Below are 21,597 nucleotides of genomic sequence, written 5' to 3'. Positions count from 1 at the left end.
CGGCCTGATCCAAAACTTCTGTGGCCCCAAGAAGTTTTCAACGGTCAGCATTCAATGCCCACTGATTACTTAGTGTGCTCCAGAGCTTTGGATGTCCTTCATTTTTGGCCTCACAGCCTAATATGAGCTCTAAAAACGGACGGACGGTGTGGATAAGACACATACATTACAGTGGGCCCCACAGAATTTCTCTGTACGCAATCCGCGTCAGTTGAATCGCGTCTCCACGCAATCCCCTTCGACCCGCGGCACTTGTTCAAAGAGAAATAATTCGATACTCTGGCGGAGCGTGATGGTTGATACGCATGCACTAACAATTCGTGCACGTTTCACACAAGTAAAATAAGACTCTCCAAATTCTTATCCATAATTTACATGGATCAAAAACCATAAATCATGCTGATTTTATCACCTAACTAGCAGATTAGTAAACATTTAATGAACGGTTAAGATGTAAAATATCCAATGGTCCGCATTCAGCTAACACACATCCAGTAATCAGATCATAAGACACTTAAAGCAATCTTAATTTGAGAAATAAAAACGCATTAAAAAGGGAATAAAATATGGACTCTTTATATGGAGTTAATATATGCCACGTGACAATTTCTCAGCGACTGTGTATCAACCATCACACTCTGACGGAGTATCAAGTACGCGGAAGCGGATTGCGTGCTGAGTTACTCAAGTACGCTTAAGCGTACTGAGCAAATTCTGTGGGGCTCACCATAGATGAATGTGTCTTATCCACGCCGTACATCCATTTTTTCAGATCATTTTAGTGCATGAAAAAAAAATTAAATCATTTCCAAATCTCATGTGGGCCACACCACAGGAAGCAGTGGCAATAATGATTTCCACCGTTGAAACTTTTCTAGGGTCCACATTGATGTTTATTTATCATCAAATATTCTAATAAGGTAAAAAAGACGTGGATAAATGTAAAAGACAAATATCAGCTGGATCTAAAACTTCTATGACCCACAAAAATTTTTCAACGGTTAACGTTCAATTCAAACAGTTTCCCGTGGTGTAGTACATTTGAGCTTTGTATATATTTAAATTTTGGTTTTATACAATAAAATTATCTTCTAAAATTTATGGACGGTGTGGATAAAGTTAATAAATCATGGTGGGCCCGCAGAGTATACTCAGTACGCAATCCGCTTACCAAATACATCCCCGGGTTCGGAAATAGGCGGCAAAGAATCTCTCTTTCGAAAAAACGAAGACCGCCTCTGCTCCCGTCTCTCTCTCTCTTGGCGGGTTTTTTTTTTCCTTTTCTTGAAACCCTAATTCTGAGAGACGAGAAAAAGGGATTTATAGATTGCATTCTCCTTCCCATGATTGTTTTGGCTTCTGCAATTGTAGCGAAAAACAACAAAAGAGGAGGTTAGATTTCGTTTTCTTTTTATTTTTCTGTTCTTTTCGTTTTTCTTCTGAATTTTCAGATCTTTCTTTGACCTAATTTCTATTTCTTCAAGATGAATTTCGTGGTTATACTGGGATTTCTGATTTCGTACAAGCAGGGCTCACGGCGATCTAGACCGTCGGTCTGGTGGTCCTGACATGATTTCGGGGCACGAATTGCTGCGTGTGGGCACAAATTTGGTGGGGCCTACAACCGCGGTTTCAGGTCTTTCTTGCTGCTTTTGTGGATAGGACACCGTGGAATCGAGGAGATTTGAGATCTCTGCGAAAATAGGGATATTGCCTTATTCTCGAATTCTTACGGCTTCTCTCCACAAGAACATGCGAAAATAGATCTGATGCGGGTTATATGAAAATTCCGATCTGAGAAAGTTTCTGTGTCCATAGGCACCCTGAATTTTAGCATAATGTAGTATTTGTGATATCCGAATCTAGCTATGTGAAATCCTTATAAGTTTGATTTTTTTTTTTTTTTTTGGAATCATTTTATCAAGTAGGAAACTGAGAAATTAGCAATCAATCTCTTAGAGATTTTGCTGATCTGATGCTCCAACAGTTGCTTTCAGTAATTTATGTAATTTTGGAGATGGTTTGAAAGTGCATCAGAACAACGGTAGGGTAAAAACTGACTAAAATATGGTTCTGAATATCGTCCAAAACCAAATGGACTTGTCTGGGTCAAGAAGGTTTAGACGGCTTCGGTGGGCAACAGGACAAATCACCATACAGACACAGGATCCTAACAGAACAAGTTGCGGCGGTTTCAGTCTCCAGGCAAGTTGCACTCCGAAGCCGCTGTTTACAACCAATGACTCAAGAAATCTAGAATGCTCGAGAAAAATACACAGACACTGGAAAACTATAATGTGAAGATGAAGCAAGCAAAAGGCCTAAGATGTTCCCTTCTGCTTGAATACCGATTTGTAGCATGTGCTCAAGGTAAGTCCACAACTGGTGAAGTGCAAAGTGCCAGTTTCTCCAGGGACTTGGCTTTGATCTCCATCTGCTGTCGCCTTTTGAGATCCATGGTTTGCTTGAGGTACATGTCTATTTACATTCTGGACTGAGTCTTTATGCTGCGAGAATACTGCGCTGAGAAAAAAATATGTAGCTGCATGGAAACAAGTCCATGGTGGTAATTAAGGGATAATGAACCAAGTCGTTTGAATGATTGAGGATGGTCTATTTGGATGCTTTCTATTTTTGTGTCATCAAAAGCTGCCAGTTTTATCTTTCAAAAAAGAAAAAGAAAAAAAGGAGCTGCCAGTTCACGACCAAATATCATGTATGCATTGCTATAATATTTATGGTAGTAGCTTCCAAATGGTTTTAGTGTTTTTAAAATTGCTCAGATGGTGGGGGTACATTTTCACCATGTCATGGTCCTAGTTGAATTTAAATTAGGCATTACATTATTTAGAATTTTTATGAGAACATTAACCAGAAATCGGGCCAAAGTGTACCTTAGGACTTGATTGTGGCATCCTGATGGATGTTTTATACCTTTCTCTTCTACAAGGACGGGAAATCTGTCTGCATTTATTCCTATGAGTACCCATGTTGTTGTTGCCAGTATCACCATCATCATCTTACCTTTTGTCCTTGCAATTGTGGCTGGCTTTTAAATGGTATGGTGGCAAAATTTTAATGTTCAACCATTTTCCAAACATCGACCTTCCTCTTTTACCCAGGCTGGAGAAACCAGCCTTGGCACAGGCTCGCACTAAATTCATGCACACATGGGACAAGAACAACAGAATGGTTGTGCAAGCAAAACAACACCCAGTGACATTTGGTTTGGGAATCTTTAGGGCCTGTTTGGTCCATGGGATTAAATGGTATGGAATTGTATTAGATGGGATTAACACCATTATTGCACAATGATTGCATGTATGGAAATACGATGGTATTTGGGCCATCCAAGCAAAATCCCGTTTGGTGGACCATGGAATTGTAATCAATGAACAAAATTCACAACGGATGTCGGTCACTTGTACATGTATATATCTAGAATGTCACGTGTAAAGGACGTATATGGATGAATGGCATGGATAAAACACACGCATCAATGTGGGTCCCACATGTGTAGTGGATTTCAAAATATGCGGAAATCCTGCATGAGACCAAATGCAATTCCATCCCACCTAATCCCAACCTATCCCATCCTCCCCAAACGCTAGATGGAATTTGCACTGGACCAAATGCAATTCCATCCCACCACCTAATCCCATCTAATACCATGTGCCAAACACCTCCTTAATGTTTGTCCAAGGAGGCCAACTCCTCTGGATTGCCCACTATTTGAATGGGTACATGGGTCCAAAATGAATCTTGGAAGAACAACAAAATGGTTATGCAAGCAGAACAACACCCTATGACATTTTGGTTTGGGAATTTTTAATGTTTGTCCAAGGAGGCCAACTCCTCTGGATTGTCCACTATTTGAATGGCTACATGGATCTAAAATGAATCTTGGAAGTAATACTATTCATGACATATGACTCTAGGATTTGAATATGCTTGGTGGAAGCTAAGTTTGGGAATTTTGTTACCAGCATTGGGTATAAAATTGCTTTGAACAACATTGGAAAATGTAAATTGCACATTGTTGTTAGCTTTTACACATAATGACTGAATCTATTAAGGTACCAAGGGCATAACACTTTGACATATGCTATACAACGTCATCAATGTTCAAGGTATTGGTATTGCATGATGTAGCACACCCTTGGGATTTGTGAAATATTGTGGGAACCATTGGGAAATATTGCATGTTATTGCCTGTATCAAGTAATGTATTGGTGTCTAAGGGAAACATGGGGGAAACTTACGAAAAAGTGGAGTTTTTTGGCAAAATTTTAGGAGACATTAAAAGATACATGATTACACACTTAAAACATTGCTAAAAAAATATGCATAATAGTTCTTCGTTGTTGAGGAGACAAAACTAACTCTTGGCCATAAGTGCTACTATGAACTATCACATCCCAAAAGAATTCATATCATTTAAATGTCATAAAATACAAGCGATACAGACAAGTCTGCATAAAGAGGAGTGTTGTTGTGCTATAATTTTGAGACGCGTCTTCATATGAATACTGATGTAATAAGGGCAGACTAATATTGGTGTAATATGGTATCCAAGGAGAGGGATGATGGGTGAAGGAATCACCTCTTTATAAGGTGTTTGGGTTAGAGCTGGACAAAAACTGAGCTAGCCCGGTTAGCTTGCTCGACTCAGCTCGGGAAAGCTTGACTCGACTCAACTCAAAAGTTGGGTTTAGGCTGAGTCGAGTTGTTTTTTTTAGCTTAAAAAAATTTCGAGCCGAGCTCATGCTGGCCCGAGTGTGACTTGACTCGGCTTGGAGCTCGGGCCCAACTTGATTTGGTTTGGCTCAACTCGATTTATAACTTAATTATATATAAAATAATAATAATAATAATAATAATAATAATAATAATATAAAAAGGCCTACCCGAGCCCTATTTTACTTTTCTTTTCGCCCTAACCCTAGCCCCATTTTTTGCCCTAGCCGACCGATCCGAGCCCCCTTCCCTAATCTCTCTCTCTCTCTCTCCGTCCTTGACTCCCTGTCTGTCTGGCCATCCTTGGAGCAGGCGAGCACCTTGTGGGCCTGAGCCCCCTTTTTTGCCCTAGTCGACCCAAGCCCCCTCCCTCCTCTCTCTCTGTCCCTGTTCGTCTGGAAGTCCTTGGTGCAGGCGAGCACCTTGTGGGCCTGTCTAGAGCAACCTCTCTCTCTCTCTCTCTCTACTTCTTTCCCTATCTCATTTTGGGCGCCCAGTAGAGCTAGATACCGAGTTGTTGACGACTGTCCATGTCCTCCATGACAGCCCAACCGTTGTTGCTTGTCAATGGTAGCCCAACTGTCATTGTCCTCATTTGTGTTTGGTTAGGTTAAAGTGCATTGGAATCCATTTAAAAATAAAAAAATAAAAAAAAATTTAGGAGCTTGTATTTGGAGGACATTGAAATTCTTTGGTATATTCACAAGACTTAAATTTGATTAACTAAATCAGCTTCATATCCAAAATTGGTATATATATGTGATTGGTTGTATATTAGATTTTTATTATTAAATTGTCAGTTATGTGATTGTTATTGTTAGGTTGTTAGATTGTTATTTTTAAATTGTATATAATATATTAGATTTTTATTGTTAAATTGTATATTATATTTTTATTATTAAATTGTTAGCTATGTGATTGTTTTTCTTATTGTTAGGTTGTATATTAGATTTTTAATGTTAATTTGTTATTGTTAGATTGTATATTAAATTTTCATCAATTGTTCAATTAGTTAGATTATTATTATTATTATTTTTAATTGTTGTAGTATACGATAGTCAGTTGCCTGTCTGAGGATTTCTACGTTGCCAGGCATAGATACAGTGTGTTTTTGGAAGCATAAAAATCCTCAAATTGTCCCATTTTTGGAAAGTTCAAGGTTAGATAGATTGGAATGCTTTCATTTATTCTAATTTAAATGCATATGCTTGTTCCGGTTCATCTCTTCATTTCTCTTTGGATATATTTCTTATCAAATATTCACACTATGTGTGAATACTTGACGTGATAATCAAATGCAAGATCAATATTTCTGGAAAGATAATGGGAGATGTTGGAATTTTTGTGTGACATTTAAATATGAAAATGAAAATATTACAATCTATCCAACCATGAATGGGTGACTGATTTAGACATTTAGGCAAGTATGGCCTATAGGAAAGCATTACAATCAATAAAGTGTAGATAATTTCTTTCTATGAGGTCCAAAATGTACTCCTCAAATCCCGCTCTGTTGTAAGTTAACATCACTTTGTTTTGATAACTGCCTAAAATTAGTTTCTTATCTTTATATTTATAGATGACTAATGAGGAAGTCCTAACTACTCTTGATGCCAGTGCGTCGCCACATCTCCTTTGATTATGTAGGGAGGTGTCTTCTGTTTCATCTAAAGGAAAGAAAAGATTAACAGTGTGGGATGACTTTGAAGAAGTCGTGGTTAATAGTGTGGTGAATATTATTTGTGTTAACTGTAAGCGCACCATCAATCCAAACAATCTAAGTCATGTAATTAACATTCAAACACACCATCACAAATCAAAATTTTAATATATTGGAATTTGAATTAAACAATCAATTCAATAAATACTTGAAAAACAACCTAGATCTACATGAAGGCTAAGCTAGTGTTGAAAGAAGCTCAAAGGGATCCTTTTTTTTTTTTGAAGAAAGAGGAATTTTATTTCAGATCAGCCAAAGATGAACAAACTTTCAGGCGGGAACCAACAAAAAGGATCGGGCCTCGCCTATCATATACCAAAAAAAACTTAGGCTATGGACAAAAGGACAAACAATCTATCAACAGGAAGACAGCTCGAACGGGCCTAGGAACGGGGCCGGCTAAGGAGATCTGAGGATTCCCATTCCCACATTATCGAGAACCACGGATCCCCTGATGGATCTCGGGAGTTTAGCACGGGAAGTATAGAGGCAATTGGGTCGCTCAAAGGGATCCTCACCTTGGCCTATTAGGAGTTCTAGATGATGCTAAGATGATGGTGATGAGGGCCACACTTGCAAGGAGGTTCACACGTACGGACGGTGGAGATGACAGACAATCCAAAGAGGATGGATGGCTTGAGGGTGTAGGGACGGTCCACACACACACTCTCTCTTCTTCTTCTTCTCCTCCTCCTCTCTCTAACAAGGTTGGATGTGTGGAGGGGGGTATTGTTGTAGTTTTTGCTCTAGGGTTGGAGAAAAATAGCAATAAGGAGGGGTCTCTCTCTCTCTCTCTCTCACACACACACACACACACACACACACACACACACATATATATATGGGTTGGACATCCACTCCAAGGGGAAGCTTCAACGATCCACTTTGTGAGCTCCACCATGATGCTTTGTGAAATCCACTTCAAAATCCTGATTTGGGATGTAAAGGTGAGTCGGAATATGTAATTTTTTTGAGGGGTCCACAATTCACAACGATGGATATTGAATGGGGCTTAATGGACAATCATGGCATCACGATCGGGTCCACACTTTCCACCAAAACACGTAGCCTTGTTAGATAAATCATCATTCAAGTTTTCATCCTTGATGGATGGTGGGAACATAGTTAACTTAGGGTCCACTCCATTGAAATTAAGCTTAAATTAGGAAATTCTGTTTTTAATTTGAATTTGGAAAGTAGTTTCCTCTTTTGAGTAGGATGAACCTTGCATGATGAGATCTCTTAATTAGTCCATGATCCTTGATATTTAAGACACTCATTAGATAGGAAATAATTGACTAGGGATAGTGGTTGAGTTTTCCCTCATGATGGCCACCAAAATCAAGGGTTTAGAGTATGTTTTGTTAGATGGGCCACTTCTACTATGATTTAAGGGTTGCAAATTGACATGTACGGTTCATTTATGATAGATAAGCATGGGGTAAAATCTTAGGTCGATCAGATCATGGGAAACATGTGATCTTGTGATCAAGGGTCTAGGCTAATGACATTTTTGTAATTATTTCTGATATGAGATTTTTGAGAAATCTAATGGTTCTAGTTCTAGGCATTTTTGTAATTACAAAAGGAACCCCATCCAAATCTCTACCCACAATTAGCTATTCACAAAACAAGTTAAGATTTGCGTTAACAAAGGGAAAATACACATGCAAAGCAACATACTGAACATGAATTGGAACAGAAACATCTGGGATGTTACAATTATGGTCTATGCATTGATTTTTTTTGTACACCAGGATGATATCGTATTGCTGACCAGCAATACCAAAATGTCAGCTGATATCGTCAATATATGGAATGCATCATGAGGTTGCATGGCGCCCAAGGTGCTATGCTGGATGCCAACATGTTCAACCCAAAAGGCATTAGGATGTCAGAAGTGTGAAGTTTTGATTGCTTAACGTGTGCAATATATTTCTGTCCCCATGAAAAAAACAGAAGACCTAAAAGCCCAAAACTTGGGAATTAGAAAGTCTCTTAATTGTTCTTTAAGATCTACCTTGTAGATTGAACTCGACCCTATCATGAGCAACAACATTGTGGAAAGACAGAAGAGGGATGGGTGGCTCTACAGAGAACTGTTCTCATTTTTTAAGATCAAAATTGCAGCATCTTTATATGCATCTTGGGATGCCAATGTTATTGCATACATAGCATGACAAGAGTTCTCCAAGGTTCCAGTCCAACTAAGGTTTATATGCTATATTCCTGATTTTCTGTGTTTGTCTCTTAGGTTTACAAACACTGATACATAGAATTCCAAATGACCTAGCTATTACATGATACTATTTAGACTTACCAAATATTCCTATATATAGTAAAATCAGGGTTTAGAGTTCAAACTAAATCAACCTTGGCAATTGGCTCTTCCTGGATGAAGTATTTTCCACAGTAGAAAAGTTAATTATTAAACAGCTCTCTTCGTAATGGGCACCTATACTCATATTTGTTGCCTAATGTCTATTACTTGAGTATATGTGGGTGCAACTTTCTTGAAGATATTTCGCACCCTAGTATATTTGCCTTGACTTGAATTGGTGTAGTCCTACCGATTAAATGTCAATGTCTCATCTAATATATTAGCCTTGACTTGAATTGGTGTACTCCTACAGATTAAATGTCAATGTCTCATTTTTTTGAGTTTTGACAAACAGGGACCTCATGCTTAGGTTGGTGTTTTTTAGTCTTTTTTATTTTCTCTGCACTAAAGAGTTTATTGCTGTTTAAGATGTAAAAGGTGTTGGTATTTTGGTGCCCTTGATTCTATGGCTGTAAATGCTTGTTAAATTTATTTGAATTTGCAGTTGGTTGAACTTGAATGGAGTTCTATTGAACTATTTTCAATCATTCTATATGTATTCATTAAACTGAAAAGAAAGAAAGAAAAGAACAGAGGATCTGCTTGGTTTAAAGATTTGTTTCATTTGTAATCACTTTGGCTTGGCCCAGTGTTTTAATTATCGATGATCTCAGCCGATATATCCCATGATATATCTTGTATCTCACCTGTGGGATATGAAACCCACAAGTAGTAGGATATATCCCACATGTTCGATCCAATGAGCATTTTCGATTTTCGATCCATTTTTTTTTTCTTCTGTAAATTATGTTAAATCAGTGTCAAATAAATCATGGATTGGGAGCTTCGATTTCGAGATTTGGAGGAGATGGGCCGAGTTGCGGAAAATTAGAAAAAAAAAAAATCCAATTTCTTGCAAATCAGTTGCAATATTTTTTTCCAAACATAAAATTAAATATGTATGTAACCTGATCTAGTGATTCTTCTTTTGCTTTTGAATGTATTGCTTGTGTTTCCATACGTCTTCATACATTTATGCATTATATGAATTGACTTTGAATATGCTTGCATCAATTCAGTTAGACAACGCATAGATTAAGACCTTATACAATGAAAACCTATTATGTGCATTTGTTTTATGTAATGTTTTGATTTTTAAGTGTGTGTTGATGCCTTTTTTAACAATCACTGAAGTTTCATTGAAAAATTCGACGAATTTCCCAATGTTTCCCCATATTTCCAACAACAATGATACATTATGCGATACAACCAATATATCCCATGCGATAACCGATTCGTATCTGTATCCTAAGGGTGTGGTACGTAATGCGATACCGATATTTCAAACACTGGCTTGGCCATAAGTGATGCATTTGCCCGCCAGTGGGAACATGGAAATTGAACTATGATTGATGCTTCTCTACAAACCTGGACTCCTCTAGGATGGAAGGCATCCTTAGAGGAGGGAGAATTAAACTCTTGTTTTCTGTCCCAAGGGGGTTGATCATGTTGAGCAAAGATCAAGGTGTTTTGGGAGGGCTGTATCTTCTCCAATTCTTGCATTGGACACTTGGTTATGGAGGGAACTTCTGGGGACATGTTCAAACGGGTCTGGATATAATCCATTGAACCATGCCGGCTTGCTTTCATGCCCTTCAAGATTAGGAATCTACCCTCGAGGCTAAATATATCTTTTTACTTGAGTCTGAATGAGGGTGTTAGGTGCTGAAGTATTTGTACTGGGGACTGCAGTGCTTATTGTAATTTCCCCCTCTATTATTCAATGAATTTCTGTTATCCATCAAAAACACTTTCAACTTTGGTTCAAGTATTGATCTTTAGCAAGAATAAGTGCATAATATGTCATCCAATGAGATATATGGATATAGGTATCGAGGAATCGGAACAAAACTAATATGATTGAGGATTTTCCATAAGCTAGGATAAGGATGTAGGTGTACTTATATGATCCAACACTTGGTATTTAAAACCATGAGTAGGGAATCATTGGCATTGGAGTCTAAGAAATCTATCTAACCCAGTATCTGTATTGCTTTTGTACTGTATCTGGCTATCAGCATAGATAATTGATTCACTGAAAGTATCTAGGATCATAACTATAAGCTAGTTAGTATATTTTGAGAATTTATTTTCCATGAAGGAGCATTGATTTTTGAACAACAATGAAGCAATCTATCTAGAGTGATTGTCATGTTTCCCTTCAGCATCAGCACTTCTGCTAGAACTTACTGACCACAAGGCTGCTTATGCAGCTAAACAGCTGATTGTTGATTACCAAATATAAAAAACATGGGATCTCGAAGAGGGGCTTCCTTGCATAAGAGTGGGACTCCAGGCATTGTCCGCATCAAAGCCGACTCATCTATCACAAAAACTGCTAGGCAGCGAAGGAGAACAACAGGTGGGGCTTATACAAAGAGCACTGTGAGTACAGGCATTAGCAGCACCAAAACTGAAAACTCTATGATTGGAACTTCAGGGTCACTGCAGAGAACAACAGGTGAATTTTCAAAATGTAAATGTATAGCCAGCTCGAAGTATTCTGGAATGATAATGCATATTGTTTTCTGTTTTTTCCACTGCAGTAAAGCAATTTTTGGCATGTCTTTAGTTGTCATTTTCTTGAAGGCATGACTCCCATGCACCTTGGGCTCACTGAGAGTCATGAACCTATTATCTCTTGCCACTTAAAGGTGGTTGCTTGGGAATCTAGAAAAATTTTAAAAAATTGAATTTTCAGAAGTCAATTTCGGAATGAGTGAGATACCGACTCACCATCTATGAATGGTGGAAGACGTGTGTGCCTGGACACTGTGAACACTTAGTGCACAAGATCTGTTCCTTTTCTTAGGTGAATTAGCTGGATTCAAAGAGTTGTGACTAGATTTGGTACCATGAACTCATGTAGTCATGTATATTCGTTAACTTGTTTGAGAACTGTGCATTGTAACACTTGAACACGGATGCATCTTGCTACTTCATTGTATTAAGTCACGCATAGTCTGCTTGAGGTGTATTTCCTTTGGTGTAACTATAATGACATGGTAATATCTATTAGCTCTCAAGATTGAAATAGTTTTGCATCATTTATGCTGATTGGGTGCAGTTGGCATTTTGCTGAAATCATCATCATCATAGCCTTGTCCCAGCTATTTGGGGTCAATTTTCAATATTGATTCGCAGAGTTTTGGTGACCTGCTGCCCATTTGACATCAACCGTCCTTTTCTAGGCTCGGGGCCGACTCGTGTTTTGCTGAAAATCCTGTATGAGCATAAGGGATTTAGAAAAGAAAAGAAAAGAGGTGGCCTGACCACCGTCTCTGGTGACCATCCCATAATGGAGATTGTGTGGGCCATAGTGACAAATCTTGTTCTCGGCAATTTCTCAGCCTGGGAATTTTGCATGAAAATTTCATATTTTGATTTTTTCTCCAATAATATCGGGAAAATCTTGCTGAAAATAAAATATTAAAAATATTTATTACAAATTAATAAGAAAAATTTCAAATGTAAATATGTAGTTGTAAAATGAATTATTTTTACTTTACTTTTATTTTATTATTTTATTATTATTATTAACATTAAAAATGCGATGACTTCACGAGAAATAAAAAACTGCCTGAAAATCTCGTGATATTATTGCTTGATCAGTTTTTCACAAAAATATCACAAGATTTCAAAATCTTGGTGATATTTTTCACAATGGTGTGGGCTGCAAATTTTGGTGGTCAGGTGGGCTCTCAAACCAGTCTTTCACAAATATGGCCATCATTGACTCAAGCTTTTATTTAACGCATACAAACTTTACCTTATTCCCATGGTTCTTCCGAATTCCTAACAACACCAATGGTGTGCCAAAAATCATTGATCATTTTTTGTCTTGCTTGTTTTTTAATTCAGAATGCAGTTTTTTAGCTCCCTGTTGTGTTTCTTTGCATTCAATATGCAAATATTCTTGTAGATTACGTGTAGTGTTGCAGATATTATCATTGCACTTCTGACGTGAATGAATATGATGATTGCCTCCCACTTTATTTACCCATCACCTTAAAAATGGATTGCTATTGAAAGCCCAGTTGGTTCCATTTCATCTACAATGTGCTGGAGATTTGAAAAGGCTGGAATTGCCTTGTCCTTGGCTGCTGAAGAGCATTTTGGAACTTTGAATGGATGGACTCCAGTAATAAAGCTCCCATCAGTTTGACCTCAATTAGTTCCCTGATGTGTCGTTCATTCATTCTTGGTGTTAAATATTAAGCATTTTGCTCCATGCCTGAGTCCGTGTGATCTCTTTTTGTAGGGAAAAGTGATATGAGTTCATCTGGAAAAGATTGGCAGCCTTTGCCTCCCTCCACAGTTCAAGGATCATGTCCGCAGATTCAGGTTTTAGGAGGAATAGATCATCTTGAAATGGCCACGGAAATGCCCGCATGTGAACTTAGACAAACATCACAACCTTTCATGAAGCTCAAGCTCCAGCTCTTCCCAATAGATGAAGCTACTCGCAAAGGATTGGAGAAGGTATAGACAAGAATTTTAAAGCATCTCGCAAATCAGAATCTTTAAAAAAAAATAAATTATTATCACAGCTGAACTAGGAACAAAAGATATTTACAAAAATAACTGTTTTGTTCTCATATATGAATTGTAGGAAGAACATAATCCACACCTGGAGCTTACTCTAAGAGCTCAAAAGAAGATATCGTCTGTGCTGAAGCACCTCAATTCCAAGTGGGGCAGCTCAAACATTGCGTCTGGTGAGCTCATGCTTATCCCATACAACATTCAGCAGGAAAATCTAGCCAATCACAGAAGATGGACTCTGAAAGATGCTGATATAAGTGCATCAGATGTGTATGCATCCATTGGCAGTCCTGCTGTTTTCCGCCTAAGGTCCATTCCTCATTTTCATCCTAATAGTTAGCTAATTCTTGGTTGACAATGCAATGCCTGCTCACAAGTGTAGGATTTTGAATCCAATTCTCCAGTGGATGCCTGTGTGCATGTGAGATCTAGGTTATTCATCAGGTGGGTCTCACAGAATGTTCCATGGCCCAAAAATCAAGCTGATTCAGTCATCAGGTGTGGACGGATGTTGGTTGCATATGTTGACCAAACCGGCCTGATTTTCAGGCCATGGTACATGCATGGTGGGTGACAGCCTGGATCTACGACACATGCTACATCAGCACTTGGGGGGAGAGTAGGGTCGATAGCCTACTCTTATGAGTAGCCATAGCAGCTATCTTTTTAGCATAAGAAGCTCATACATTTGCTTAGATTCATTCGCTGACTTGGGTCTTTTGTTTTAAGGTATGGCTGGTTCTCCAATCTAGAGACTGAGAACTCTCAGGTGCCTCTCATTTCTCCCTTTTTAGAGGACCATCCGCAATCTGAAGACATTCAGAAAGACCATGCACATCCAAAGATCATTTGTGGAGATGAGCAACCATGTCCAGACTGCATGCCTGCATCTACAAGTGATCCATTGAATGCAACTGTGGCCAGGCCCATACAAATGGATCAAGAGGTTATAGATTCAGTATTTTTCATATCTACAACCTGTTATTGCAAGGATATTCTGTCCCAATGCTTGTTTTCCATATGAACTGTGCATCTTTGTTGTACCAGGATAATCTGAGAACGGACAACAGCACTGCATTATTATCAGGGTCGTGGACTGACAATCTAACTAATGCAAGTTTCCGGGATCTGTTCATGCAAGCATCCATAACTGAAGATGCCAACCGTTGTGATCCAATATCTGTTGAGAGGGACTCGCTTCCTCAGCAGATTCCATTCAGCTGTGATTCGTTCGATGCTGCTATTGCTGCCGTCATATCTAGTCGTCAAGGCTCAGGTCCATCCATGATGACAGCATCCCATACATCCATTTGGGATGCTGAAGAAACATGTCATGCATTTCCGATCCAAAATATCACTCCCTCTTCAATGAAAGAGGGTCCGTCTTCATCCAAAGATGCTGCTGCTTCTTTTCGGGCTTGTAGTCAGAATCTTGTTTTGGATTCTATGAGATCCCCTGATTTGGTTGAGGTGTGCTTTCAAATTTGCTTGGCTTTTTTATTGTTGCCATTGTGACTAAAAAATATTAGTTTCAAGTTTCTCTTTGAAGAAATTACTAACGTACTGTTTGGATTCTCATCGCAGTAAAATGCAATAAGTGAATAAGTGATACCTCCGATAACAAACTATTGTTGGCTGGTTTTGTTGCAATAGAATATTCACACATCATGAAATTTAGAATTCCAACTCCAACTTGATATTTCAGGTCCTAATGTTGTTTCTCGACGTGTTTTTGCAGGTTAACCCCCAAGTCGAGCTTACACAGGACGGTCTTGCTTGTCAAGAAGAACAAGCAGCTCAATCACAGATTCATGTACAAGGTCTAGATAGCGTTGAACCTGATTTTGGGATGACGGGCATATGTTGGGTATTGAATTTCTTCTCAAGATTCTGTTTCTTTTCCCCCTGAATTACTTCTCTACGGAAAACTTTTTAGATATGTTAGCTGACTAATTTTAAACTTTATCACTGGTACAGTCGGATTCTCTCGGTCCCTTTGACTTTGGTATATCTTCCTCCAAACAGATTATCAGTGGAGATAGTATTAGCCTCAGTGGTCTGATTGCAAACAGTCTAGATGCATTCCAGAACGGCTCATTTTTTGGCAAAGACCCAAAAGTTGCACACGAAGCCCAAGAAGCTCCGACAGCAATGATAGACTAAAAAAAGATCTAATCTTGAGATGTGCACCTGACTCGCCCTTCTGTGGTTTGGATCAAAACGTGCATCCTTCAGAGTTTGTCGTTTACAAACTGACTGATAAATGATGAAATAAAGGAGTGAATTCAGCGACAATTTGCTAACTTATCACTTCTGTTTAAGTGTTCTGTAGATCTTCTGACATGCCATATCTGCAACAACTGTGCTGTATAGTTCCAAGTGGAGATGATTTACAGTCAAAGCTTCTTCCAACGTAAGCGTGATATCAAGGATCTTGAGCCGTCTTTACAGGGTCTGCTAGATTCCATGTCTCCCCAACTTCAGATCACAGTTCAATAATTTGGAATCTTAAAAAGCATACTCCCCAGCTACAGATCACACGGCTAGTTTGAAATGTCATAGCGTAGACTAAAAAGCATATTCTTTTTAGTAGTATTTCAATCCTATTGACTGGAATGCAAATCCCGTGGAAAACATTTCACAATGATCTGTAAAATTGTAAAATGGATAATGTTTTTCAGTTGAAAATGGAAGCATGCTCTTTCGTGGTTGTCATCCATCTTAAAGCTAGTTTATTGTAATTTTCAAGTGGGAGTGTAATTAGCGAAGATGGATTTTGACAGGCTTCTATCATTAGTGACTTGCTAATCTAAAATAGTTATAAATAGTTCACGGCTACACAGTGGTGGAATGGAATGAGTTTGACATCTGCAGTGCATCGATGTGGCCATGTCTCTGTTTCTGCATTTTGATATCTTTTGTCCATTTTCTTAGCAGGAGAAAAAAATCCTTAGGGCCCATTTTGGTAGATGCCTAAAAATGAGTTGATCCCATTTTAGTTAATCATGATTATGTATTAGAGAATGTGATCTTTAATATATTATTTCCTATGAGATATAATCTCCAAAACATAATTACGGTTGACTAAAATGAAATGACTCATTCTTGAGTGATCTGCCATCAAGCCCTTAGAATTCATGAGCCAAATTTGGAATAGAAGCTTGGATACAGCACTATAATAGTTTTAAGATCTGTTGCGATATACCAAACAAGAGTGCCGAAGCCCACGCGCATATAGTGAATGCTGAATGAACTCTCGGGTTGAAATTCATAATCCAACATGGGGAGATGGTTATGTTTAAAGGAAAAGATTCAAATGATCAACCCTTGGAAATATTCCAATCTATGTGTTATTATTAATTATATCTTTGGTTATTACCATCCAACACCCAGCAAGTTATATAAACTGTTTGGATCATTGAAAGATGACTCAAAAATCCAAAGGGTAAGGTGCCAACATGTCCTACAGGCATGTATTATATAGCACGCGTCAATCAGAAATCATGTCATTTGTTCTTCATTTTCTCTTAAAATTAATGTGTGACATTAAAAATTGAGAATCGGCTTTGGTGTACCGTATCGGGACTGTATAAACCAGGTAGTATCACTCCCATATTGGGTAATTTTGAGCCATTTCAGGCTTGTATCAGTCCGATGACACGGCTGTATCGTCTATGAACGAGACCAGATCGTTTTGGGTGATTCTTAACAGTTTCGGACTATCTTTTATACCTTGTTCAGGTTAGCTATCTCACCCATGTTGCAACAGGCTTAAGCCTATAGTTATAGGCCATGCATAGGTTGGATATTGTGAACGGATTAGATTCACTTGTGGGCCATTGACAGTGGGACCCACAATATCAACGATCTGGATCACTGAACCATGGCCCAGTTGAAAATACCTTCTTCTTTTCTTTTTCTTTTTCTTTTTTTCTTATATTTTCTGGGAGGCAATAGTGAGTAAGCAGGTGAATAACTTTTTACAGGCAGTTGAATGAGTACTGGGAAGGGTTGGACATGATAACTATGGTTATTACCATACTTTCGAGCTATGTAGGCCCCACCATAGCTCCACCATGATGTTTTGGTGCCATCCAACCCGTCCGTTAGAGGCCGCTCCCCATGTTAGGCCCAAATGCTAAAACAAGGTTTGATCTATAAAGCAGATGGGCCACACCCAAAGGGGGAAATGGAAGACATCGTGGAGGGAACGGAATGTGGGGTGCAGTGTTGTGTAGATATCATCCAACCCATTCGCCAGGTGCTTCCCACCTGGATGAAGGCTGAAAGTTGAGTCATTTCAAAACGTAGGCGGGCCGTATGTGATTATATAATTTCAGGCCTGATTGTAAATCGCTTGACTGGTGTGTCCCATCTAAGCTTTCAATCCTTATAAATCTTGGAATGTACGGTGAAAATATTGATGGTGCACCAATGCAAGATTTGGATTGCACATGAACATCATGGTTGGATTCCAAACAGTTCTATCGTAAGGGCATCACTTCATTCGAATGGATATGATTATTACATCATGGTGGCCCCCGCACGGCTTGGACGTATGATAATTTCCTTACGTGCCTACGTATGGAATCATTCACGGACAGGGACATTCACACCGGAGGGGTGCACGGATTAGGTGAGTCCAGGGTAACAACTCAGTGAGTGAGTTCCTGACCGTGTGGCCCACCTTGATGTATGTGTTGTATATCCACTCCGTGCATCAGATTTTTCAGATCACCTTAGGTAATGGTGGGAAAAAATAAAGTAGATCCAAATCTCAAGTGGACCATATGCAGGAAACAGTGGTGATTGACCATTAAAAACTTCCTGGGGGCTACAAAAGTTTTGGATCAAGCTGATATTTATGCTTTTGCTTCATCCAGGTCTGTGTGACGCTATCAACAGGTTGGATGGCAAATAAGCATAACGGTAGGCACTGGGAATTTTTTAATGGTAGGCCTTTGATCACCACTGTTTTTTGTGGTGTGGTCCATTGGAGATGTGGATCTGCTTCATTTTTGCGAGAATGGCTTTAAAATAAGCTGAAAAAACTGATGGATGGAGTGGATATAAAACATATACATCAAGGTGGGCCCCACGGTCAGGGACTCCACCACTAAGCTGTTACCCGGACTCACCTAAGTCCCCGCCGCCGGCCTCATCTGATTGACCAATTCACCTTTGGATTCCACTCTTTGTATTTTGTTCATACATTGCATCCACGCGTTTCTAGAAACTCTCATTAGACGGCTTAAAAGCCACGTGTCACTCTCTCGGTCGTTCAAACTAGCCGCCCCCCATTTAACAGCTTTTACAATCTTTCTTTTTCTTATTTTCTTTTAAATAGTCTACGGTGATTGTTAACCACCGTTTTGAACAGATTTCGATTTTCGACTCGTCCACCATGGGGTATAATGTTCGCCAACCCTGACCGTCAAATCGGGGTATCCATCGTGATAATCGGATGGTTAGCAATATTGGGTTAGCATGATCAGTCCACGGTGGGCCCTACTTTTAAACGTACATGAATCACCACCATTTAAAAAGTAGGCGTAGACCCTTGGTAGTCTGGTCTACGACGTTTTAGATCACGCTATTCACATTTTCTAGACTTTCTGTCCTTTTTCGCGGAAGCCCTCAGAAAAGTCAGGTAGAAGAAATACCACAGAGATTCGCACGACTGTATATTCAAAAGATTGACCATGAATACATGCCAACGTGGCATATTTGTATTAGATCCTCTCCACTCATTAAGTGAACCCCAAATGGATAATTCCGTTTTCCATTATTTAGGCCAATATATTCATCAAGCAAGCAACAATCATACAATGAAAATGGACGGTTGATAAGAAAATCACCTCCTATATTCATCGATCATTTGTGACTCACCTCATAAGTGGGCCAGATTAAATTTTTGGATAGACTATCGTCACATTACGTTGATCTATAACCATGATGGGTCCATATGATTCACGTTCAATCTTTCGTCATGCGCGCGAATCCCTCTACGATTTCTAAACAAGTGTATATATATACCAGAAGAAGGAAATCTCCATCCATTCCATCCCTTCTTCTCATAATCTCCTCTCTTGATTGTGATTAAGCCTCCTCTAATCCATTTTAATTTCCCTAATCATCTTTTCTTCAATTGAAAAATGAGATTACACGCCCTAATCCCCATCTTCTTCGTATTCTTATCCGTGACACTTCTTCATGTGGCCCATGGCCAGACCTTAGCTCCTTCGCCCATCCCCGATGGCCCAGCAAGCGACGGTTAGTATTGAATATTGATGGTTTTAATTAATCTATATCTCCTAAGAAAGATTAGGACAAGTTGTTGTTGTTGTTCTTCTTCTTTTTTTTCCCCTCATTTTTAGTTATAGGCTTATAGAGAAATGTGGATGTATTTATAAATACATCTGATTTATTTGGACCGTTTATCATTCTACATTTAAGCATCTATTTGAGAGCCATGGATTGGATAGCTTGGATTTCTCAATCAGTGTCGAGTTCTGCATACACAGCGTGACCCACTATTTGGACAGTCTGGAGAGCTGTACATGATTGCCTAATGTGAGAAGGATGAGTCATAGCTATTTCCAAAATGGTGGTGGATCAAATAGTAGGGCCCACCATCAAATAATAACCAACGGTAGTAAAATCGCATAACCAAAATGTATTTACTAAATTTTTTTTTTTTGGTTCTTTGCAGGAACGACCATCGATCAAGGGATTGCTTATGTCCTTCTACTAATCGCCCTGGCTGTTACATATCTTGTCCATTGATTTCCACTACATCTATCTTGTATCAATAGGATTCTTTTTGTACTTTCTCCTGTATTTAGGAGGATTTCTCACTTCCTTTTTTCACTATTCATTCTAATAAATTCTCCATTTTATTTTTTAATTTTGTTTTAGATTATCTTTTATCTTTTTTTTTTTTTTGTTAGTTTGGAGTCATTTGATGCACCGGCAGTGTATAAGGCTTGATATTGATACATATTGTTGCTATAACACCTGGCCACACGTGTAAGGAATAATCCAAATTCAAGAAAACATGTAACTGGCCGCACATATAATGAATAATCCAAATTTAATCAAGCGTGTACAATTAGACTAATGCCCATCAAACTTGTGATATTAAGTGCTAAACTAGCTAGATTAGTACTAGACCTGTGAATATTGTTGGCCTGACTATTTAGCTACCAATTGTTACAATATTCATGTGATTTTAGAAGGGAAGGGTTAAGGCCCTTTTGGGAGCATAGATTCAGAACTCTCCGGATTTAGAACCCCTGTATTTGAAATCCTCCTAATGTGTTTGGCACCTTGAATTAGGAATCAACTTTAATCCAAAAGTAGCTATGCATGATATACTTAAAGGGGTTTGAATTTAATTACTAAATCAACTTTAATATCTCTAAGTAGTGTACGTATGTAATGTTTGATACAATGGTTGTAATAAGCCCGCTGAAATATATACTTTGCGCGAAAATGATGAAATTTCAAGTCTCGGATGGGCTACAAGCACAAGATAATGTCCAAATGACTAACTAATGATTTAAATGAATAATGTTTGGACGGTGCTGATCATCATATTAAAGTAATTATAATGATGCAATTGATAATCTAATTGTTTTGGGATGTCATTAGTGCGCCATATGCCCAATAGTTTAATAGTCTAATGACACACATATTACACATGCAACTATTGGAAGGATTTTAGATGTAATCCAAGTTCTCACCGTGGATTTCAAACCCCCTCTTTGAGGGATTTGAAATTCCCAGCTACTTTATGGTGTCAAACGACTAGGGGATTTGAAACCCCCTTAAATCCCCCCAAATCTATGGTGCCAAATAGAGGTGTACATGAGTTGAATTGAGTTGAGCTGGGCACATCTCGACTCAGCTCAGCCATTTGCTGACCCCAGCTCGAACTCGGCTCGACTCAGTTCTCAAGCTTGACTGGCCAGCTCGGCTTAGTTCGGTCAGTAGCTTGGGCCAGTTCGAGCTAAGTTCGCCTGTGTAGCATTTTCACAAACACATGGACTGCACCTTCAAAATCTCACTATATATAAAACCACAGCAGTGGTTTTACAAGTATTTCATCAAACACCTTTTAAACAACATAAAAATTAAGAAAAAAAAGGATATTTGTTTCGTATACATACCTTCCTTGCCACCGGCCACACTTTGTTGAGTCATTTCATCAAAC

At 38.7% G+C, this 21,597-nt stretch overlaps 1 protein-coding gene and 1 long non-coding RNA gene across 5 annotated transcripts; both read left to right on the top strand.

Moving 5' to 3' along the window:
• The first annotated feature begins 1,210 nt into the window (after positions 1-1,210).
• Positions 1,211-16,101, top strand: LOC131254204 (TSL-kinase interacting protein 1-like). 4 transcript variants are annotated; one of them, XM_058255210.1, is made up of 8 exons: positions 1,211-1,392; positions 11,059-11,298; positions 13,099-13,319; positions 13,450-13,691; positions 14,112-14,340; positions 14,430-14,852; positions 15,121-15,249; positions 15,360-16,101. In XM_058255210.1, the coding sequence occupies exons 2-8, from the start codon at positions 11,088-11,090 to the stop codon at positions 15,543-15,545; spliced, it is 1,641 nt and encodes a 546-aa protein (XP_058111193.1). In that variant the 5' UTR covers positions 1,211-1,392; positions 11,059-11,087; the 3' UTR covers positions 15,546-16,101. The 4 variants fall into 4 exon arrangements, with proteins under 4 accessions (XP_058111193.1, XP_058111204.1, XP_058111200.1 ...); XM_058255221.1 differs by having other exon boundaries at positions 11,051-11,298; positions 14,112-14,151; XM_058255217.1 differs by having other exon boundaries at positions 11,051-11,298; positions 14,112-14,328.
• A 3,292-nt stretch (positions 16,102-19,393) lies between these two features.
• On the top strand, positions 19,394-20,289 carry LOC131256276 (uncharacterized). The gene is made up of 2 exons (XR_009176737.1): positions 19,394-19,655; positions 20,095-20,289. It is a non-coding gene; the product is annotated as an uncharacterized LOC131256276 (long non-coding RNA).
• The last annotated feature ends 1,308 nt before the right edge of the window (positions 20,290-21,597 follow it).

Source organism: Magnolia sinica, chromosome 1 (assembly GCF_029962835.1).
Source record: "Magnolia sinica isolate HGM2019 chromosome 1, MsV1, whole genome shotgun sequence".
Lineage (NCBI taxonomy): Eukaryota > Viridiplantae > Streptophyta > Magnoliopsida > Magnoliales > Magnoliaceae > Magnolia > Magnolia sinica.
Note: the sequence above shows the minus strand (reverse complement) of the source record. Positions and strands in the feature narration are given on the sequence as shown.

What these genes read in the sequence shown, in the direction of transcription:
- LOC131254204 (XM_058255210.1), top strand. Translation starts at nt 11,088, where the DNA reads ATGGGATCTCGAAGAGGGGCTTCCTTGCATAAGAGTGGGACTCCAGGC. An exon ending in GTCACTGCAGAGAACAACAG is followed by an intron (nt 11,299 to 13,098) that starts GTGAATTTTCAA and finishes CTCTTTTTGTAG; the next exon opens with GGAAAAGTGATATGAGTTCA. An exon ending in ATCAAGAGGTTATAGATTCA is followed by an intron (nt 14,341 to 14,429) that starts GTATTTTTCATA and finishes TTGTTGTACCAG; the next exon opens with GATAATCTGAGAACGGACAA.